General features: G+C 39.9%; 1 protein-coding gene across 1 annotated transcript; it reads right to left on the reverse strand.

Moving 5' to 3' along the window:
- Window positions 1-214: 214 nt before the first annotated feature.
- Window positions 215-22,367, reverse strand: slc13a4 (solute carrier family 13 member 4). Its single transcript, XM_068307090.1, has 16 exons — window positions 22,245-22,367; window positions 14,933-15,061; window positions 10,930-11,066; window positions 10,576-10,754; window positions 10,355-10,418; window positions 10,094-10,133; window positions 9,933-10,019; window positions 9,604-9,788; window positions 6,659-6,778; window positions 6,362-6,463; window positions 5,864-5,965; window positions 5,588-5,703; window positions 3,033-3,145; window positions 1,881-2,042; window positions 1,071-1,208; window positions 215-903 (listed from the first exon to the last, which is right to left on the reverse strand). The coding sequence occupies exons 1-16, from the start codon at window positions 22,365-22,367 to the stop codon at window positions 766-768; spliced, it is 1,935 nt and encodes a 644-aa protein (XP_068163191.1). The 3' UTR covers window positions 215-765.
- Between the last annotated feature and the right edge of the window lie 233 nt (window positions 22,368-22,600).

The following is a 22,600-nucleotide window of genomic DNA, read 5'->3' on the forward strand; positions in this document are numbered from 1 at the left end:
ATAAATAGAAACATTGAATGCATAGACTGATGGTAGGATTGCTGCGAAACATACAATCTTGCTGCCACATACTGAGAAAAACCTAAAAGGAGAGGTAAGCTCAGACATCAAGTCATCATCAAATCCATGATGGTATGACTTTAAATAGAGTACCATTTATTTTTTTAATATTGTAATGACATCAGGTACAAGAACATGATTGAGGGGGAAAAAAAATAACGTAAGCATTTACACTACTGCGTTCCATTATATAAGGAGCGTGGCAGTGGAGTTCCTCCACTGCCCTGAGATGAGGAAAAATTGTCAGAATGGAATTTTTCAGGCAACATGGTGATGGAAATAGGCAAGGTGCTTTGAGAAAATGAGCACCAAGTATTCACAGCATGAATCAAAATCAGCTTGAGAAACTTTGGTAAAGACAGGCATCGTAGCATCGTAGGTAGCAGCTAAGACATTTGTGTGAACGCTGTCAATTTCTTCTTCTTACATGAGCTTTTATAAACAGATCATACCCATGAAAAGTACATCTGAAAATAGTTCTATTTATACAGTACATCAACAGTCACAGTAATCCTTCCCTCCAACATTAGTCCAGTTTGAGTATAGTTTAATGAGTCTTTGAAAGGGTTTCACTATGAGCAAGACTGTCCTCTTCACACATTTTCTAGTCGTCTTTCCTCACAGGAACACTCCTCCATCTCTTTGTCCTCCTGTCTTTCAGTGATTCATCCCCTTTCTTTCCCATGTCACCCACCCAAGTGGTGGTTATAAGATCCCAGTAATGTTTCTGGTCATTGCCCAAGCTGGGAACTCAGTCAGGTTGAAGAGGGGGACGCCCCATGTAGTGATGGCCAACATCACCACCGCCACGCCAATCAGGTTCACCCCAAAGCCTGCCTTCACCTGGAGAGGAGGACGAGATGGAAAGGAAAATGACAAAATCCTCATCCTTCTAATTAGACAATAATTTGACATATTGTGCTATTGAAGCTTTGGATGTTGCAGGTGCAGGTGGGACTTTACATGTGTGTGTGCGTGAGTGTGTGTGTGTATGCCTGTATGTGTCATACCATGTCCCTGATCTGCACATGGCCATAACTGAAGACAATAGCATTTGGGGGGTTCCCCACTGGAAGCATGACTCCAAATGACACACACATGGTGGCAGGAATCAAAGTGTGGAGGGGGTTGGTGTGCAGCGTCTCTGACTAGAGGCAGGTGAAGGAGAGACAGAGGGTAAATATTAAAGAAGGTGAGGCAGGGGGGAGGCAGTGACAGGTTATATGAAAGGAAGGGTGGAGGAATGATGGGTATAAAGGGATGAGCACTGGGAACGGGAGGGGGCAGAAGTCACATTAGCCTTTTGACATGTGTATCTGCACTATGAAGAAAAAATGGAACGGAATTATGATGTATTTGTCCAGATTACAATAAGGATGTATACACAGGATTTTCTTTACATTTCATTCATATTTTTCCTTGTATGCACTCCACTGAGCTCCATTCTAGTTAATATATTTTGTTTCTTTAAGGGGATTAAATGCTAGACTCCTAAAGTCTCGTCATTACATCGACCTTATCAAACATGAAAGTGGCTTCAATCTTCTTATCCAACAGCAACAATGAAATCACTCAACTAATAATTATTTAAAATCTGATATAACCAAAGACTTAGGTAAACATTTCTTTATTTAAGTCACTGGACCTTTTGTTTTTTAGCACAATGCGCTGTCATTGGTGGAGGCATCAGCCACATTTAAATACAAGCTTTATCCAAAGTTCGTCACAACAGTAGTCATGACAGTGCTCTGTTCTCCTGTTCGGTTTGTCCCGGCTGTGTGTGTGTGTGTGTGTGTGTGTGAGCGAAGTGTGTGTCGTACCAGCGCTGACAGGATGGGCAGGAAGACAGTGAGAGTTGCTGGATTGGAGGCAAACTCTGTGACGGCTGACACCAGTAGACAGGCCAGCAGGGTGACGGCCCAGGGAGGAAGACCGCTCATGGGCTCCAGCTGTTGGCCGATCCACACCGACAAGCCCGATACCTACACAAACACACACACACACACACACACACACACACACACACACACACACACACACACACACACACACACACACACACACACACACACACACAAACACACACACACACACACATAAATTCAAACATACCCCAAATGTCTACCTGAACCTTTACAATGACTAAAATGTGGATATACGTATAAACATGATGATTGATTAACAATGTTAGTCAAGAGTGTATTAATAATTTCCCATATTAGTACAGTACAATAAAATTAAATAAATTGTGTTGTCAGGTATTGGCTTTGTCTATATATATATATATATATATATATATATATATATATATATATATATATATATATATATATATATATATATATATAAAAATCATATAATGATGACATTTAAATATAAGAATCAAAACTTCTCTTCTAAAAGTTATGAGGTCATTTCTCCCGGTGTTTTTCCAGTATTTATTCGGTATGTAATGCCTGAGCAGTGGATATGTACAATTCCCTCCGGGATTATTAAAGTAGTAAGTAAGTAAGTAAGTAAGTAAGTATGTATCTATCTATCTATCTATCTATCTATCTATCTATCTATCTATCTATCTATCTATCTATCTATCTATCTATCTATCTATCTATCTATCTATCTATCTATCTATCTATCTATCTATCTATCTATCTATCTATCTATGTATCTATCTATCTATCTGTCTATCTGTCTGTCTGTCTGTCTGTCTGTCTGTCTGTCTGTCTGTCTGTCTGTCTGTCTGTCTGTCTGTCTGTCTGTCTGTCTGTCTATCTATCTATCTATCTATATCTATATCTATCTATCTATCTATCTATCTATCTATCTATCTATCTATCTATCTATCTATCTATCTATCTATCTATCTATCTATCTATCTATCTATCTATCTGAGATTCATTTTGAAGACAACAGATGCCTACTAACATTTTTGAGCATCCGGTACTAAACACACCAAAACAAATGGACAGTACCTTGCAGCCAGCAGCCAGTGCATAGCCTCCCCCCACCAGGATGACAATTTCCCACGGCATCAGTCTCTGGAAATCCTTCCAGTTGATCATAGGAGCCAGTGGGTCATCATCGTCTGGTCACAAAAAATAGACCAACGTATTTTTAATTTTAATCTGCAGCATTTATTGGCATACATTTAATTGGGATCAAACCAGAAACTGTTTGGCAATGAATGAGTCATTTATTTAGAATATATAAATAAATCCTAAAAAATTTACTGTTGTGAAAAGTCCTACGTTAAAATGTAAAAAGTTCTCTTTCCGAGAGTAGTTCATGCTGAAAAAATGTAAATAAAGGGACTTTTTTTGTTTGTTTTGTTCTTTTTGTATATTCAATGTGATAAAGAAACTTTAATGATAGAAAACTAGGAAATTCACATGTTGCAGCAGCATTCAGACATACAAACAAGATGAGAAGAAGAATAAAGACTAGGGGGAAGAATATACATTGGAGATAAATTAGATATAAAAAATATACCCCAGCATAAACATTACAAATATATGAGCAGTATGTACAGTGAAGAAGAAGAAGACATACAGTGAAATGTCAGATTTCACAAACGATTTGTGTATTAGGTCTGTCACTACTAGAAAATGAAGTCAGTCATATAATTTAGTCTTGCTCCTAAAAAAACAACATTTAAATGAACTCAATAATATTAATGATATGTGTTTGTAATTCAAAACTTTGATCTTCAAATAAGTTGACTAGTATAGTTTTACATGCATTTTGCATTTCAGATAACCTATGATTAATAACAGTGTGTTATATGTTTAATGACTGGGTAGCCAATAAGCATTTATAAAGTAGCAATGGCTTGCAGCTGTTAGCATGTCTATGCTGCATCTGTGTCTCTTTACCTTAAAAGGTTAGTGGTTCGAAGGTCACCAGTAAAACATGTTGTTTTGAGTGGCACAGTGAAATATAGACCCGTCAGCCACAATATTATGACCACCTGCCTACTTCTGTGTAGATCCAGCCTCCGCCAGAACAGCCCTGACCTTTGGATTGATGGACTCCACTTGACCTCTGGAGGTGTGCTGTGTATCCACACGAGACATTAGCAGCAGATCCTTCAGTAGCTAAGCTGTTAGGTAGGTCAGATGACTACATCCCACAAATGTATGACTGAATTGAGATCTGGGGACTGACAACACCTCACACTAGTGATGTCTGAATGGCGCCCCACGGGGCTTCGAACCGTTTGCGACAATTGTGCCGAAAACTGTGTCATTACTGGGCACCCCATTCATTGAGAATGTGGACGCCTTCTTTGGCAGGTTGACTGTACTGCAGCCACACAACGGTCAATGAGCACAGAAAACAGCACTTTAACGTTTCCTGTATTGCATATATTTTCTGAATAAAACCAAATATAATCTAATTCAATGTGTTAATCCTTGCTTGCTATATTGTAGCCACATATTATAGGAAATTGTTTTCTGATCATTGGTGCTTGCAGGGTTTAATAAAGCAATAAGAGATATTACTTTATTAAACCCTGCATGTATATTTAATATAAATACATACATATGTGTTCGTGTGCGTGAGTTACATAAGATGATTAGTGTCACTGGAAAAAAAAACAAGGTCTATGTTGTGAGATAAACGTGTGAAATCCGAGACGTGATCACAGCAGCACCACCAGATTTATTCTCACGTCGGGATCGGTAACGCCTCATCATTGATGACGTGTTGTTACTGTACATCAGGTGGAGAGAACAAAGCAAACACTTCACCTATAAATTAAAAATGACGTGTGTGTGGTTTATTATTTTCTACTATGTGAGTAATGGAGCCTGAAAACAAGTTTCTCAGAAATTAAAATCTACTTTGTTCGGCGACACCAGTTCAAAATGTGGGATCTGGGACCGGTCGGTGTTTCGGATCACCAATTGATCCGGACCACTAAACTGTCTCACCTGTTGAATAGAGAGCCAGTGTGTCACCTGGTGAATGGGGCGCTTAGTGTTTCGGCACACTTGGTGTGCCAAACGTCATCAGTCACATACTGTAGTTTCTCCATGTTTGAAGCAGGTTCTGGAGCAGTGTTTCACATGGGAACGCTCACCGAGTCCCGGGCGTGTATCGGAGCGCCAGAACAGAGCGGACATCACTACCTCTCACTGTTGTGTTCCTCAAATCTTTCCTCAAAGATTTTTGCTTTGTGACAGGGCAAATTATCTTGAAAGAGGCCACTGCCATCAGATAACCACATCCAACAAATATGTCTGCTGTTGTTCTTTTGAAGCAGAAATTTTTTTGACCTACTGAACCTGCAGCACACAGGCCATAAATAACAGATTGGTAACAGTCTGCTGAAACAACAGCTGTCTGCAATATGGCAAGTAGCCTGTGTGTATAATTTGTAGCAGACGCCACATTTAAGCGGGTAAATTTATCCGAGTAGAGTAGATAATAGTAAATACAGTGCACTGTTGTATTATCACGGTTAAAGGAGATCAGTTACAGAAGAACCAAACACTGCATGGATAGATGATCACATGGTCCTGACCTGTTTTTCTATCGCTGGAGGAAGAGGAAGAGGAAGAGAAGGGTCGCCTGGCAGGAATGAGGAAAAGCAGGAAGCCCAGAAAGACAGAGACTGTAGCATCGGTCCGGTAGCCTTTCCTGGAACGGAAAACAGAGAGGGAAATAGGAAGAGGAAACCTTCAACATCCATTCTGTGTATGCTCTCCATGTGATCTTTGTGTGTTTATTGTATTTCACTCACACCATTCAAAACCACTGGTGATGTGTTGCCGCGGTGTGTAGCATGATGGGTACTCACTTCTCAAAAAGAGATGTCCACCCGGGCACAAAGCCAGGGTCTCTGGTGAACCACAGCAGAGTCATCAGGATGAAGAAGATCCCAGTTACCACCTCTGGATAGCTGACACACACACACACAGACACCCACACACACACGTATGAACTACACAGGAATGTATGCAAGCACATCGGTAAACATTACTGCCATGATGTCACGTCTGGGTGTGGGTAACACATACACACGCATGCACGCACGCACGCACGCACACACACACACACACACACACACAAGCTATCGCAAAAGTATTTGGTTGCTTTTGAAACTCAAGGTGAAGTTAAGTTTACTGCATGAAAAAACATTTTAGGTGTCTGATTTTACTGTAGAGCTGGACAGTTTGTTGTGTTTACAGTCACATATAAGAAAGTAGGAACATGGCTCAGATGCATTTTCTCTTACTTCCACTTTCAAATAGTCTAAAAACATTCCAGTTCCAGCAGAACACACACAGAAACCCACCTAATAGGTCCCAGTTTTACATACTCCTCATGGATCCTTCTCTCTGATAGCATCTCTCTCCTCGTTTTGCGTTTCTTACTCAATGAGCATGTTTCCCTGAAACTGAAGACACACAGCATTAACCACACGGTGACTCAATGTTCTCATAGGGTACCATGGCTCAACAGTGTACAGGAAGAAGGATTACCCTGAGCCTTTAATGATAAAATGCTTTACCATCAAGTGAGCAGATAGATCTGAAACACACACTAACATGTCATGACCTATTAAAAGTCACACACAAATCCACACACTCACTTGCAGCCCAGGAAGAGGAAATGCAGCCAGAGCCAGGTGAGGACCAGCATGATGAGGGCAATGGGGAAGCTGAAGATGAACCACGTGCCAAAGTTGATCACCTTTGCATCTGGATAACGTCTGGAGTGAAAAAGACAAACAAAAGCTTACACAGGTATACTGTGACCTTGACCAAAAGCTGAACTAAAGGACAGACAAATAAAAATAAAAGTGTGACACATGACTCAGAAGATTACAATTTATTTGATTTATTATTTGATTTATTTGAAACATCCATTAACCCAGGAGAATAACTTCCTAAGTAATGAATCAGATCTAATGACTATTATCACTTTATTAAATTAATTATCATTTTAACATCTTGTATATTGAATACGGCATTTAAAAGGCTAAAACATGTGACCGCTGACAACTGCACTGATAAAGAGAGGCCTTAATCAGTTTGTTCCTGATCAATCTCTTAATCCTGATCCTTCCTTGCTCTCATGTGTTTCTGTGAAGCAGCACGGCTGAACATTCACACTAGTAAGAGGTTGTTCAGTGTTAGCATTACAGTCAAACATGTAGAAATAACTGCAGTATGACCTGGGTTATAAAATAACAGATCAGATGTAATGAAAACATTGTATACTAACCAAACACTGACATTTGGATTTTAAATAAGTAATACGTGTACAAAAAAATGCTTTTTTTGATAAATCACACAAAATAATGACTTCACTGGCAATAACATACAAAAAGAAACATTTCATCTGCTAAAATTTGAGATAGCATTTCCAAAGTACATTAAAAATCTTTTACACAATACTCTTATGAGGGTTAATCAGAATTGTTTGTGTATTTCCTTAAACCCTTAAATTATGAGACTCACGGTGATGATATATGATGTGATATGAAATATAGAAAGAAAGAAAACCATCAGTCCCAAATGGCTGTCTATACGCTGTATCAGTGGTCTTGGATGTTCAGAGCACTTTAACCTCGAACGGAGCAAGAAGCTGCACATTTGATAACGCGTGTTTGTTCAGATGTGCTTCACTGACCTGTCCTGAATGGACACCAAGTAGGGTAAAGGTAACATATCAAAGAGGATGATGGTGTGTATGCTGGAGAAAGAATCCCTTTGTCATTTCAATAATTCTCAGAGAATAACACTTCATTTCATTTTGAAACACAAGGAGTGAACAAACTGTCTATACAATACCCAGAAAGTAAAAGTCAAGACTTTACATGTAAAGAAAGGTCACAACTATGGCACACGCACAACCAACATCAGCAAGACAATGAATCTTTATCCTCTTTTTGTTTTTGTAATCATGGTGTATACTGTAAATATAATCAACAAAGATCACTGTTGGTCAAAAAAATTAACAATCAAAAAGTCAAAAATTACTATTATTACTATTACAACTCTGATGAAACTAAATCTAATAATCATTGTACTTTAATCTTCAGTTTGTTCTCCACCAATGATTTGAAAGAGCTCTACCATTTTAAATACTTGTTGCTCAATTTGGGAAGCGATAGTCACTACTGACTTGTGTGTTTGTCATTTAGGGTTGGGTGGGTAGCTTGTGGGTTCAAATGAGAATTTTCACAGAAATCAGCTCCATGTTGCTGTTACACTGATAAAAGCAGCAAGACCAATAACTAGCGATAAATTGACAATAATTTTCTTTTTGCATGTGTTCCTTTTCACGATAAAAGCTGTAGTTTTCTCCATCAGAAACTCAAATATATCAAATGTAAAAGACAAAGCACATACTGTATTTCATTATATCAGTTTTAGTGGTTCTACAGAGAATTTGTCATTTGCATCTGGCTCATATTACCAAATTCTTCAATTGAAAAAATTCATATAAATTTCCTTCTTGTCAAAAATGTGTTGTTCTTCTTACCACAGTTGAATGTTTGAGCTTCACTGTGTAGAACACAGTATATTTACGCAGTCTGATCATTGAAGGCTGTTTGCACACTTGTTGGCAGAAGTACAAATGTTCCAAGTGCTCACTGAAAATCAGATTTTAAGAGGTGGGCCAACAAGCCTCATGTATGACATCACAAATAGTTTGGAAGCCAATCCTTGTCCAATATTAAGCGCACACAACCGTGATTTAGACACTTGAAGCGTCTGGTTAACTCTGAGAATGGAGTTTACGGTGAATGTGGAGATTTCTACTGTCCAGTAACTTCTTCTCTTTTCCTGACTAATCTTGTAAAATGGAAAATATTTTGTATGGTATGTATTTGAATATTTGAAGGGTTAGTAGGTGCCACTTCAAAGATTTTAATATGGTACTTAATAATTCTCTGCAATATCAACGCCACATTTACCACAATAAAGATGCAGAGAGGGTCTTTAAAAATTGGTGACAATCATAAAACTAATATATTTTGAATTCTCAAAGAAATATGTAGAAATACATAACATTTATATAACTTACAGCAACAACTTTTATAATATATGTTGTCCCCAAAATACTAAATCTATATTGCATCGGAAACAGCTCTCTGGAGAATGGCTGACTGAAACACACACACATGCTGTAAACTTACATTTGGGTAAAATATTCAAAAGCGAAGTTCTGTTATATTATTGGGGGGTTCCTGTTCACTGTATTCTAGCTACAATTTGTCAGCTGGTTCATTGATTTGTTATTCTGGTAGCATCACTTTATGATTGCAACTGCACACAAAACCAGGCATAAGACCTGACCTTTGTCCGGCAGGCTGTGACATGAAGGAGGCCATTCTGCCAGGCTTAGTGTTGTGGCTGGAGAAAATCGGCTCTGTCGGGCCTGCAGAGGCTGATTAGTTTGATCTCAGACCCCGCCTGTCCCCTAACACTGAGCTAACAAGAACCGCAAGAACCACATCTAAAAGCTGCTCCAGTGAATGCAAAGAATATCCAATCATTGCTCAAATGCACGCACACGAGGACCTACGTGTTAAACTGTTCAGCAAAGATGAGGTTGGTGGACGTGCCAGTGATGGTGATGAGACCACCGATTGTGGCAGCGTAAGTGATGCTGAGCGACAGGCATTTACAGATCATGTGATCCCTCTTGGTGGGATACTGGGAGTCTCTCCTGGTTTTCACTCGCTTCACGTTTGGGATTTCGATCACAGCCTAGAGAAAAATATGAGGGTATCATAAATGGAAAATGATACTGATATTAACTGCAAGTAATTGGTTAAGACAGTGGAGAGTTTAATTTCCAGTGACCACATCCACATTTTTTATTTTACACTAATAATAAGATGTGTTCTTAACCTGAGGCAGATGCCCGTTGGTGTGTCCAGTTAATTCCTGGTTAGAGACTGGCTTTAGACCGAGGCCATTAACCTCCCCAGTCTGGTCCTGCAAACAAATTAAAATACTAACACTAAAGATTTGTTCTACTCTGCTGTAAACTATTTCAGAAAAAGCCTCACCTCATTTATTGAAGACAACTCCTGTTTAGTGTCTTTAATACTGGTGGGAGAAAAACCAGGATTACTATTAACACAGACAAGTAAAATGAACTAGTACAAAAAATGTGTTCTTCATTTTAATACTTTGTTTGTGCTCTACTGCTATTCTAGTTTAGGGTTTTAATGCAGGACCTTTACTTGCAATAGAGTGCACATATTTGTACAGAAGTTAGGAATCTGAGTATTTCTTCTATGTCTGCTCCTCATACAAAACACACATACCTGTTGTTGTGATAGAACATCTCTAACTGGTTTTTGTCCAGGTTCTCTGCTTTGTCTGAAACAGCTGCGGACAACAACAACAGTCATCATTCAGGGCCTCTATCAGGAGAGCTGCTGAACGCATGAACCAAAACCTCTCACAGTAATGGTTGGTTTTACTTGTCTTGCACGGAAGCCTGATAATTTGTGACGTCTACATGAAGTGACAAGAGTAGGTGTACCTTCAGAAGTGTCTTCAGGAGCATCAGCCGTCTCTGAGTCGTTGTTACTATCTGCCAGGCCGGTGCAGATCAGCTGCTGCAGGACGGCCTCCGCTATCGGCATCACCATGGCTGTAGTGGACGTGTTGCTGAGCCACATGGACAGAAACACCGTGCAGCACATGAAGCCCAGCACCAACCTAAGTCAGAGAGAGGGAGACTACATCGATCTCAATTTCAAATTGTTTGTCTGTGTGTGTGTGTGTGTGTGTGTGTGTGTGTGTGTGTGTGTGTGTGTGTGTGTGTGTGTGTGTGTGTGTGTGTGTGTGTGTGTGTGTGTGTGTGTGTGTGTGTGTGTGTGTGCATGTTGCTCACATGCCGGGCTTGGCCCCTGCAATCATGACCATGCGCAGAGCGATGCGTTTGTGCAGGTTCCACTTCTCTATGGAGGCTGCTAAGCAAATGACTCCCATCAGCAGCAGAGTGGTGTCCTTACAATACTCTGCAGCCACCTAAACACACACACACACACACACCTCAAAATAAAAGTTGCTGTAATTTCCAAATATCACTGTTCTGCTCTGAGTTGGTAAAGTGTATTAAGAATGTTAAGAGACCAGGTTTCATTGTCGGAACGTGTTTTATAGTCATTATTATTATCATTAGAAAGATCGCAATGCTTTTATTTTGAAGGGCCAAAAGGCTAGCTCCAACAGGAAACAACAACTAGTAAAGGAACGATGCTAACGGAGTAAGAAAAGTTGAGCAAAATGAGTCAAGCATGAGTCTTTTGGTTTACTCCCCTCCAACCACTTCCCCACCCCCACCCGTTTTTGTTTGATCACAATTTAAAGCTTGCTATTTTGTTCATTTTAATCCGCTCTACTTCACACAACAGATTTACGGTGGCGCAGTGGGCAGCGCTGTTGCCGCATAGCGAGGCGGTTCCCGGTTCGAGTCCTGCTGTGCGAACAAGCAAGAAGCGAGTATTGAAGATGAATGGATGCAGACAATGCTGTACACAGAAAAATACTGTAGTGCATGACTGTACTTAAAAAGCTTTCCTCCACAGATATCACATTCTGGTGGAGTCTTCATACACTGTCCTGCTCGACAGGTGAGGAAGCATGGAAGACAGGAAATCAAAAGGCCTGGAGATCCCGTACTTGTAACTGTACTCAGGTACAACAGCTGAGACTTCTGATCGGCAAGACTCGAAAATGTACTGCAAACTCACAAAGTTCCCCACCTCGACTTTGAATGCTGCAATTAAAATAATTATGGGAACCATTAGTCACAATTACACTGTAGCTTTTTAAAAAAAAAATTTATTACCTGGCAGTAAGAGCAGTGTGGGAAATATACAGTTAAAGATGGAATAATAAAACACAGTTCCTGAACGTTCATTCCATTATCAGTTTAGCCAAAACACAATATTTTGTAGGTTAATACAGTTACAGTGCACCCTCACGCATTCGCGCATCAACGCTCGCGACTTTACCTCATCGCGGATTTTTGGAAGGCAGTCACGTGATACCGTGATACCGTACGCGCATCCGGAAGTGCGCTATTTTCCGTGAGCCTCGGGTTTATGTGAGACACAGAAGTGCTTTAAACAGTCAATAAGAGTGTGGGAAAAGGTAATACAGACAGAAGGTAGTTTAATATCAGTATGGGGAGGGTCATAAACGTTTAAATTACCGCAAATAATAAAATAAATAGTTTGTCGCTTTATCGCGGAATTCGTTAATCGCGTGTGGTTCCTGGAACGCATTAACCCCAAGGAACGAGGGCGCACTGCATGCTGTTTGGTTGGATGTGTCTTGTAGCATAGAATGGTATTATGTGATAGTGTGAATCAGAATCAGGGATCAGAAAGGGATCAAAACTCTTTTAGTAGAGTCCTTGATGTCCTAAAGCTAAAATTAAATGAGGCCTTATAGATGCACCAATTAGAGTTTACAGTGGGAAGAACATCGAGTGAGTGACAGTAAATAAGCCAAGAAGTTCAGTGTAATAAACACAACAAAGCACCATGAAGACATTCTAACAAGCACTATCAAGCAGACTCATTAAGGAGAGGGGGCATCAGGGGACACTAAGAACACAATAATTGACAGAAAACATTGCATAAAGCTTCACTGGCACATTTCATTAACAACATCACAAGAGGCTTAAAGCAATGTTTAACAGGCAGCTTTATCAATGTGTGTCAAGGCGATTTGCTCATGAGCCATACTGCTCACTTTTTATGTAATGCATGCTAATAGCAAATGTGAGGAAGCAAGGGTGAGTGTAATGAAAGAAACTTTTGTCATTACTCTAAAAAAGAAATGAAGATTTCACCAAGGTGAAGAGACTGGCCTGACTGGGGGTGGTGACGGCTGGGGAAGTGTGTGAGCGAATGTTGGAGTGTAAACAGAGATGAAACAAGGCTTCACAGAGGGATGACGATGATGAGCACCAGGTTAATGGGGCGTCTTACAGCTCCATACATAGCTGATGATACCCCTTCATTGCTTAGTGAGGGCTCCTCTGGGTTATGCTGACAAACACACATGCACGCATGCACACACACACACACACACACACACAAACACACACATACACACAGTGTATATATCTCCAACAAACCTATTTAACACTGTATGATTAAAGTATAGAGAAATTTTCAAGTGGATTAAAATTCTTGACACATACTCAGAGGTCAGTGAACAGATGGACCTTTCACCCATTTCCTTCCTGATCTGGACTTATTGTACATCTGCATGTAAAGCAATCTGATCATCTGACTCTTACTGGAAGTACAGAAACATGACATCAAAACTTCCCTTTGCTACCAAGCCTACATTATCTCTGTGTTGAATAAAGTCAACTGGACTCATCCAAGAGTCTTCAGGTTTGAACAACTGGTAGGGGCCATGTGGGAGGGGTCCAAAGAGGGGTTGAAATCCAGCTCTATATGGGCTGTGGCTCTCACGCCAGGGAGGTTAGAGACACCTGGCAGCTGTTCAGATGATGGTTTTAGTCGTTTTCTCCTCACAGTCACTCATCCTCCTTGGCAAAGATGTGTGCATTGCTCTTCTCAAATGAATGGCCCCCGTCCTCTCATTGCCCAGTCCTGGCCTGAGGTGTTTCATCATGTTTTGGTGGGCTTAAAGTGTTCAGGGATCCTGTGTTCATTAAATACCCATTACAGTTTCTCTCTGAAGAGGACGAAGGGGCAGGTAACCCCTGTCTCCATTCAAGAGGTCAGTATGGACGTTGTTGGGGACTACTAGTACTTGGGGGTGCACATTGACAACAAACTAGACTGATGTTCTCTGCAAAAAGGGCCAAAGCCGTCTCTTTATCCTGAGGAGGCTGAGGTCCTTTAACATCTGGAACACCATGCTGAGGATGTTCTACCAGTCTGTTAAGCCAGTGTTTTCCTCTACCCTGTGGTGTGGTGAGTCAGTGGTCTGAGGGTGGAAGATGCTTACAGACTGACCCACAGGGTTGCTGACGTTATTGGGGCAAAGTTGGACTCTCTTATGTTGATGTTGGAGAGGAGGACATTGTCCAAGTTAATGATCATCTTACACAATGAGTTTCATCCGCTATAAAGCACATTGATTGGACACAGGAGTTCATTCATTCGCAGGATGATCCTTCCTAAATGCACTACTGAGTACCGTAGGAAATCTTTTCTACCTGTGGCCATCAAACAGAGACAATCGTCACTGAGTCAGATGGTGGGGAGGAGGAGAAATAGAAGTGGACACTGAATACTGTACATACTTTTCGATTCTCTTATTTATTCTCTTTCATTTTCTTGAAGAGTATGTTTTTGGAGGCGGGGGGAACCCGGAAAAAAAACCCACGCAGACATGGGGAGAACATGCAAAACTCCACATAGAGCGGGACTCGAACCTGGAACCACCTTGCTGTGCAGCGACAGCCATACCCACTGCCCCACCCGCCGCCCTATTTATCCTCTTATTTATTCCAATATCTTTTCTTTAATTCTAAAAAAAATCTCTTATTTTGACATTTTCTCTGGTATTTTATGGAGCAGTGCAACTATAAGAAGCAAATTGTCCCTCTGGTATCAATAATGTACTCTGACTGTGATTATGATGATCTGGATCCACTGGATTGTGCCCTAAAAATTCCAAAGACATTCTTAAAAAGTAAGATGACTTCCCAGAATGAGGAAATTAGCATTCTTCATTTGTCTGAACAGTTCCATTATACTGCAGATAGCATCTACTAGATCTGATTATTTGCTTGATTTGATTTACTTTTGATTCTTAATCTAAGTTTGACAAATAGTGTCAGGCTCTGAGCAATGTTTGCAGTACTCCTAACAGACAGCGGTTAACACACAAAGACTCACCTCGCTGGACTTCAGTACCCCAAAGAGTGGATAGAGGAATGCTGGCACCAGAGCAGCAGCGCCCAGGGGAACGGCCTCGGACACCCAGTACACTGCTGTCACTATCAGCACATACGCACAGCTCGCCTCCTGTGAGAGGGGGAACGCTTTGTCACAAAATAGTTTACATACATCACAGACTTCACCACAGCGAAGAGCAGTGAAATTAGCGAATCACAAAGTTTGGAAGAAAGGTGTTACAATAAAGTTGTTACAAATCATTCATTTATATAAAATATGAATTGAAGAATCACCAAAGCCATGAACAGGTTGTAATTCTGTAGTAAGTTCTAAGCATTTTTGTTGACTTGGACAGAACTGCAGCAGCTATTTACAACCATCAGCTGGATATGGCCATGAAGAAAAAGGAGCATCATTACAACACTGTGTAATGCAACTTTTAAAAGTTCTCTGCATAGTCTGCCTACTGTTAAATGACCGCTCATTCATTTCCCCCCTCAGATCTACAGTATTCTGCTGCTTTATTTTAAATGAAATGTTAAATTCTTGCTACAATCAACTGCATGCAAGTAGTTTTAGAGGAAATTATAAATAAATGTATCGTGTATTGTAGCTTCTTATGGATATGTGGCTGATGTTACTAGAATTAATGTTATATATACAGTACAAAGTGTTTTAATTATGCATGGATTTCCTCCATTTTCTATGTACTGTAATGTCAAACCATGAGTCATACAATATATTGTAATACAGCGCAAAGTATTATATAATTCTTTAATTAAAAGTACAGTTAGATGAAACAATATTAAATTGATTGACTCCAATATCCAACCATCACAGATTAGTTGGTTACTAGACAAATGAGGTCTAATTCATTCTTGTCAAACTTGCTATGTACTACAGATGATGTTCCCTTATATATCTGATATTCCATTCATGACTCCTGGTAATCATCAATAAGCAACTTCCTTATTGAAATAAAATAAAGAGAATAATCTTGTTAATTTAACTGTACATGAGCCCCCTATGGTCTGTCTATAATAATATGTGAATACAATCAGAGATCAACAGGAAAATACATTTGGGAGAGGAATTACTTAATCAAAAGTTATATGCAGAGATATGTCATATAACTGATTGAAATTAAACAAACGTTCTAGATCCATATTAATAAAGGCCTAAGTAAAGTTTAAAATTAGATTAAAAAAATGTCCGAAAATTAATGGCAAGAAGAATACCCACATGTTCCCATAGACTATACAAGTAAACTTTAATATCACCACAGGCTTTAATCAGATTAGTTTGTCCTCAGTGTGGTGAACTGGCTTTTATTGGGATTGTGGAAAGCAACATACTCAGATTGCAACCAGGTCACCGCACACAGAATGCACACAAAAAACCCCACAGTTGTATACATAGATGTTGTATTAATCGGGTTGTGGTTATATAATAGCATCTCATTCCTCTGTTGCAACACCAGCAAGCTTAAAGACAAGCTCCCAAACTATAAATTAAAGGGATCCTATTACGAAAAACACATTTTTTTCAGGTCTCTACATATACATAGCAATCCTCCTGAACCCAACCAACTCCTAGAATCTGGAAAACAAACACTTCCTGCATCAATAAATATATGAAATTATTTGATATCCACAGGAAAAACTCTACGATTCACAACACCGCCATACCTGACGTCAGCTCTGGTGTGATTGACAGAGTAATTGACGTATCCTGAGCCATATTGATTGAGTGACATGTCCACGGATATGGGCGTGGTCATCTCCGACGTGGAGTTCATGTTCAGGTTACAGTAGCAGTGTGTGGTAACAACTTGGTTCAGAGCTACACACTGAAAGTTCCTCACAAGCTGTTGAAGTCAGCTAGCATTTGGCTAACTATTTGGCGGGGGAGTGGGGTGATCGAGGGGAGCTCAGAGATATGGCCAACACGAAGCATTTCAGGGCGGAATTGATTTTATCAATATTCAATCAAAGATATTGGGGACCACGGATCAGTTTGGGGCAAGACATTTCAGATACAGTGTAGTTGGACATCTGGCAGCTGAATAATATTAATTACAAAAAGTATAATATGGGACCTTTAAGAATAATCATGTGGTTTTTGCCAAGACGTCATTGAAATGTCTACTTTCAATAAATAACATTCCATATTAAATAATGATTTTGTAGTTGACAAGTTTCAGAAAAAAAAATCTGCCTATGGTCTTATAATATAAAAGTAAGCCTATGCATGCACACACATTTCATTTGATTTTATTTACTGTATGTCAGGGAACATATGCAAATTATTATTATTATTCTCGATAGTAAAGAAGCTTAACACCAGATTATGCTACAAGCTAATTTCCATCTGTAGTTCCATGTGTTTAATGTGATATTTGAATACAGTACTGTACTTTATTCAATAAAATTATTTCCCTCATACAGTTTTGTCTTGAACAACATGAGACTAACAAGCAATTTTATGTAAGAAGAACATTCAGTGTAACATCTTGGCAGCAGCAAAGGTCAGTTAATCTCATAATAATAATTCCACACGTGGGAGAGGTAGCCACAGGGCTCCAGGATCCAGCGTGAGGGGACTTGTTCAGACCTCAAGGCCATTCAAAAAAAAATCCTTAACTCTAGTTTGTTATGATAAATCACTGTAAGTGGAAATATTCACATATATATTCACATAGACATTCTGTCTGTGGATTTAGCTTGACAAGAGGAAAATAGCATTTCCAAGGATCAGACACAGAACAAGCTGTGTGGGCCACACCAAACAAAACGTGACAGTAATTTAAATCTTATTAGAACACATACAAACATAGAGGATGTAGTTAAAAAAAGATATCACATACTGCACATTAGACATCAGTTGTTTGTGCTCGTCAGTGCCTTTCTTTTAATCAGTATTGTCTCAGAACCCAGGAAGCAGGAGATAATCTCAAAACCTGATAATGGGATTAAGTGTTGGACTGCTGATCCATCAATCAAAACTGAGATGAATGAAAACAGGGAAAGAGAGGTGGCAACAAACACATGAGAAGATTAAGAAACAAACATACGTGGCTAAATAAAGGAAGGTGATGTTCTAATCACTGACCATTAACTCTGGGATGTCGGATGTTGTGCTGCAGTTTTGGTCATTTGTTCATTTGTGCTTCTTTTTTGTTTTTATTTTTGAAACTTAAAGCCAAAGTGCTGGGTAAGCAGCACGGCAGCAATAATTGAGTCTGATGCAACTCCTGTGATAACAAGACTTTATACTGAGACGTGTCAAAAAGCTCATGTCAATACATGCTGGTATCCTAATGGGGGAAAAAAAGTGCTTTCCTTGAGGTCAGATCTAATTTTGAGGAGCGTTTCATTTCCCTAATTCTTATAAAATATAAATCAGCTTGTTTCATTTTACAGATAAATACTGGTAGAATGTTTTTTTATGCTACTTATAGAAATGTGTCGTTTTTAACTTAAGGAAAGAGAGGAAACAGTTACACTGACAGAATCTGAGCAAACGATTATTTTCTGGAAAAAATAGACTCACTCACATGGAAAATGTATCGTTACAGTGTTCCTCGCAGTTAATGCGTTCCAGGAACCACACGCAATTAACAATTCCGCGATACAACGACAAACTATTTACATTATTTTTTTACGGTAATTTAAAAGTTTATGAACCGTTCCCATACTGATATATTAAACCACCTTCTATCTGTATTACCTTTTCCCCAAACTGTTATCGACTGTTTAAAGCACTTTTGTGTCTCACGTAAGTCTGAGACTCACGAAACAGAGCACACTCCCGGATGCCGTCAGCCAATAGAATGCGCGTACGGTATCATGTGACTGCCTACCAAATAGACACAAAACGGCTTTTGCTCATGGAATGTCAGCAGTGTAAACAAACACTGATTGATGCTGAAATTGGGCATCAATTGAATATTAGCAGGTGACAATTTTGACTCACACGCTGTTTATTCCTCAGAAAACAAAGAAATCTAGAAATCACTGGTTTAAACTTCAATAACATGAACATTACTTTACACTCCTGTCCTTCTTGTCCCTTCCATGTACAAGAGGGACAACTTCCAAAAGTGATGACCTTTCCACAGCTGAAAGGCCAATTTCAGTTTAAAGAGAATTCTATTGATTATCTCATCATCTGGCTGTTATCAGCAGAGAGAGATAATTGGTTTTTAGAAAAAGTAACTTACGGCAGATTACACCACAAACATCTGAACAGCTTCTGAAGAGACAGATAGCACACACACACACACGCACACACACACACACACACACACACACACACACACACACACACACACACAGTTTGCAAAGTCTGCAAATTTTGCAAAGTTTGCAAAGCTATCATTGTCAGGACATTGACTTCCACTCACTGATACCCTGATGCAAAGCGTAGCACTACCCTCAATCTAACCTCAGCCAACACAATAGACCTATAAAAAGGTCAATTCCTTGGGGTTTCATTACTTTTGTGATGTTAGTGCTCAATTAAGAAAAGAATTCTGTGTTGTGAGGAAAAAATGCTGCACTGATCCATTGTGTTTGTTTCTGGTGTGATTTGTTACAGTGATTCCAACAGGCGAAAAAATACATCAGTTCACCGAGATACGAACAACAGACTTATGAACAGTCAGTTGTTCTAATCCTGCGGAATCGCTGTAGTTCCTCTTTCCCTGTCGGGCAGTACCGCTCCATATGCTCATCTCCAACACTCATCTCACCCCGTCTCACCCAGTTCGTTCTTACAATTATACACTGAAATTTGATAAATACTGACTTATGAACAATTCAACTTATGAACAGCTTCTCAGAACCTACTTTGTTCATAAGTTGGGGACGGTCTGTAGCATACTTATCCAATGAATGTCATATACAATAGAGGTCAAATAACAATAATTGTACTGATGCATGTCCTCCTTTAAGAGGAGGAAAAAGAATGACTCTCGTGGCACTGTTCATATCTGCCCTCTCTCTCCCTCTCTCTCTCTCTCTCTCTCTCTCTCTCTCTCTCTCTCTCTGTCTCTCTCTCTCTCCTTCTCTCTCTGACCTATCTGACTGCACCCAGCAGATGTTCTGTCCTGCTGCAGCTGGACACAGTACGCCTCCAAACGCACACACTCTTGCTTCAAATCCCTGACATATATTCGACACAGTCTGTGATCCCTGGTGTTGTAAGGGAACCACATGGGGGGCTAATATCCAGCTTGGTGGCAGGTTGATTATATAACTTAATTGCTTGGATAGTTTCTTTCTTCTTTGTAGTGAAGTTTTTGCTCTTTTGTACTTTCTTGGCATCATGCTGCGCCGCCAAACATCCACCAGTCCTGACATAACAGCATGGCTCCTTGGTGACAACCTGAGTGGCTGATAGAACTGTAGTGCATTCACATATTTTAATGGTATTACAAGAAACAAAAATAATTCTGACACAGAATAGTTCATCTATAACTTATAAACACACACCTGTCACCATTCCTACCTTTGGTGTTGTTAGGACCTAATTCAGCAGAAATTAATGGCTAAAAGTCACTATTCATGTTGTTTCCATGCACATGTGACTGTGTGAGCATCATTTAAATGATCAGGTTTAAACACACGTTATAGATTTACCTTTATTTAAATGTGCTTAACCTTTAAATCATTTTGTGTTGTTTTAGTATTTATTTATGGTGATATCACCATGTGAGATTTTTTTTTTCTCCCATACTGTTTTAAAGGGAAGTCTCATTCTTCTAGGACAGTTTCAGCAGCAACCGTTTCCACTCCGTCTGTGGCTGTCAGTGCTGTGGACTCATATCACTGCTTCTAAATATCACCCACCATCACCCCTTAGGCTGCGGTTAAGGAGATGCAAGGGCTCGTAGGTAATAGGAAATTATATTGTTTGTATTTTGGGATTAACTCTCCCTACAAATTGCATTAAATCATATTAGATGAATGAAACTGGACGACAAAATTGGACGACATCCCAGTGGTGACTCAAATGATTTACCATCAAGTTTTTCTGAAAATGAAGTACCCTCACACTGAAGAGGACACACACTGATACATCACAACCCCTCCTCTCCTCTCACTCTTTGTTGAGTGCAACAGAAACACTGCGTGAAAATACTGAATAATATAATAAAGCAATATGTATTGTTATATAACTACAGAAAAATTGATGTGGCAGTGTAATTTTTGGAACCGTCTTGTTTGAATTAGGTAAGCTGGGGATGGAGCTCTGCAGTAGAGCTCATGCTTCACGTGTAGGCTGCCTCGGGTTCGATCACCCGGCATCTGTGGCCCTATGGTGGCACAAACCAGTGTCATCTGTAAAACGGTCCCGCACCCGGATAAATTCAGAGGCAGGAAGGGAATCCAGCATAAAAAAAACTTTGCCAAGCAAATATGAGCGTTCATCTGAAATGGAGAAAGAATGACCCCTAACCCCTTTCTTCTAAATAGAGCAAATTGATCACATTCAGATCAGGAAATACAATGGAAATACAGATCAAAAAAAGTGGATTCTTATAAAAATTGGATTCATGTATACTGAAGTAATCCTTGGCTTTGTTTCGCTCATGTGAGGCTTTGGAATAAGTCAAATTCCTCCATTTCAATTAAACTGCCAATGAGCCTAAACGTGTGTGAAGCTGTTGCCTCATCGTTCTCTGCTCTCCCAATCCTATCACTGATCTCAATCTCATCAACACTTTGCGACATCTCCCCTCCACACACTCAGCTCAGCTGATAAGTGGCACCGCTCAACACAAGCATTCATCAGCAGACAGTGCGCCTTTTGATTGATTCTCGCACACATACAGTTCATCCACACCACAATCCCATCAGGACACTACAGCCATCAGCGACAGCCAGGAGCAACAACAACTGATTAGTTGGATGTTTTGTTTTGCTGCTGCATCTGATGATTTAAAGGTATTTGTACGGTCTGTGGACATATTGCACAGTGACATGTTAAAAACCTAAAACGTTGTAGGATTGCCTTAATCGGAAAAAATGTCAATTATATCTCCTATATCTTTGAAAGGTTTCTTCATGTGAATGAATGGTTCTTCTTTTACTGCCTTTTGTCACACTGTTATTAATCTGCAGACATGACACATCCCCTTAGTAGTAAGATTTAGTTTATAATCAACAAATAATTAGTAATAATTTCCCTGAAGTCTAACCATGCATATGCAATGTATTCTCTCTGAGAGTATGACTTTTCTTGTAAATATTAACTTCTTGTTTCTTCATTTATAATAAAAAGATTCATTTTAATGACTTGTACTCACGCTGGTAGGGCGGATAAGCGGTAATGGAAGAAGAGACAGCGGGATGAACACCACAAGGATCAGCTTCCTTGCTTTCCACAGCTTCCTGAAAACATCCATCCTGGCTGCGGCCTCCAGCCTCATGGGTGACCCGGGAATCTGGGTCGGACCCGCCACAACTTAGCAGAACCTGGTCTGATGGTCACCGACCTGCCCACGGGTGACTCGCAAGCAGGAACCCACCGTGGAGGGCTGGAGGGAGCAGGGGGAGAGAGGGAACGTCTCACAGCCGTGCGCAACTCCTGTTGGGCTGTGCGCTTTTACGCACGAACCGTGGCCGGTGACGGGACCTGTGGAGTCTCTCTGAGAAGTGAGTG

The sequence above is a fragment of the Antennarius striatus genome, chromosome 22 (genome assembly GCF_040054535.1).
Source record: "Antennarius striatus isolate MH-2024 chromosome 22, ASM4005453v1, whole genome shotgun sequence".
NCBI lineage: Eukaryota > Metazoa > Chordata > Actinopteri > Lophiiformes > Antennariidae > Antennarius > Antennarius striatus.

Bases quoted from the DNA above. Each gene is read 5' to 3' on its own strand.
- slc13a4 (XM_068307090.1), bottom strand. From the start codon at position 22,367: ATGAGGCTGGAGGCCGCAGCCAGGATGGATGTTTTCAGGAAGCTGTGG. The intron at 6,779-9,603 runs GTAGGTCCTCGT...TTTTCACTCCAG, and splicing joins TTTGCTGAACAGTTTAACAC to ACGTTATCCAGATGCAAAGG. The intron at 2,043-3,032 runs GTACTGTCCATT...GTGTTTGTGTAG, and splicing joins CACTGGCTGCTGGCTGCAAG to GTATCGGGCTTGTCGGTGTG.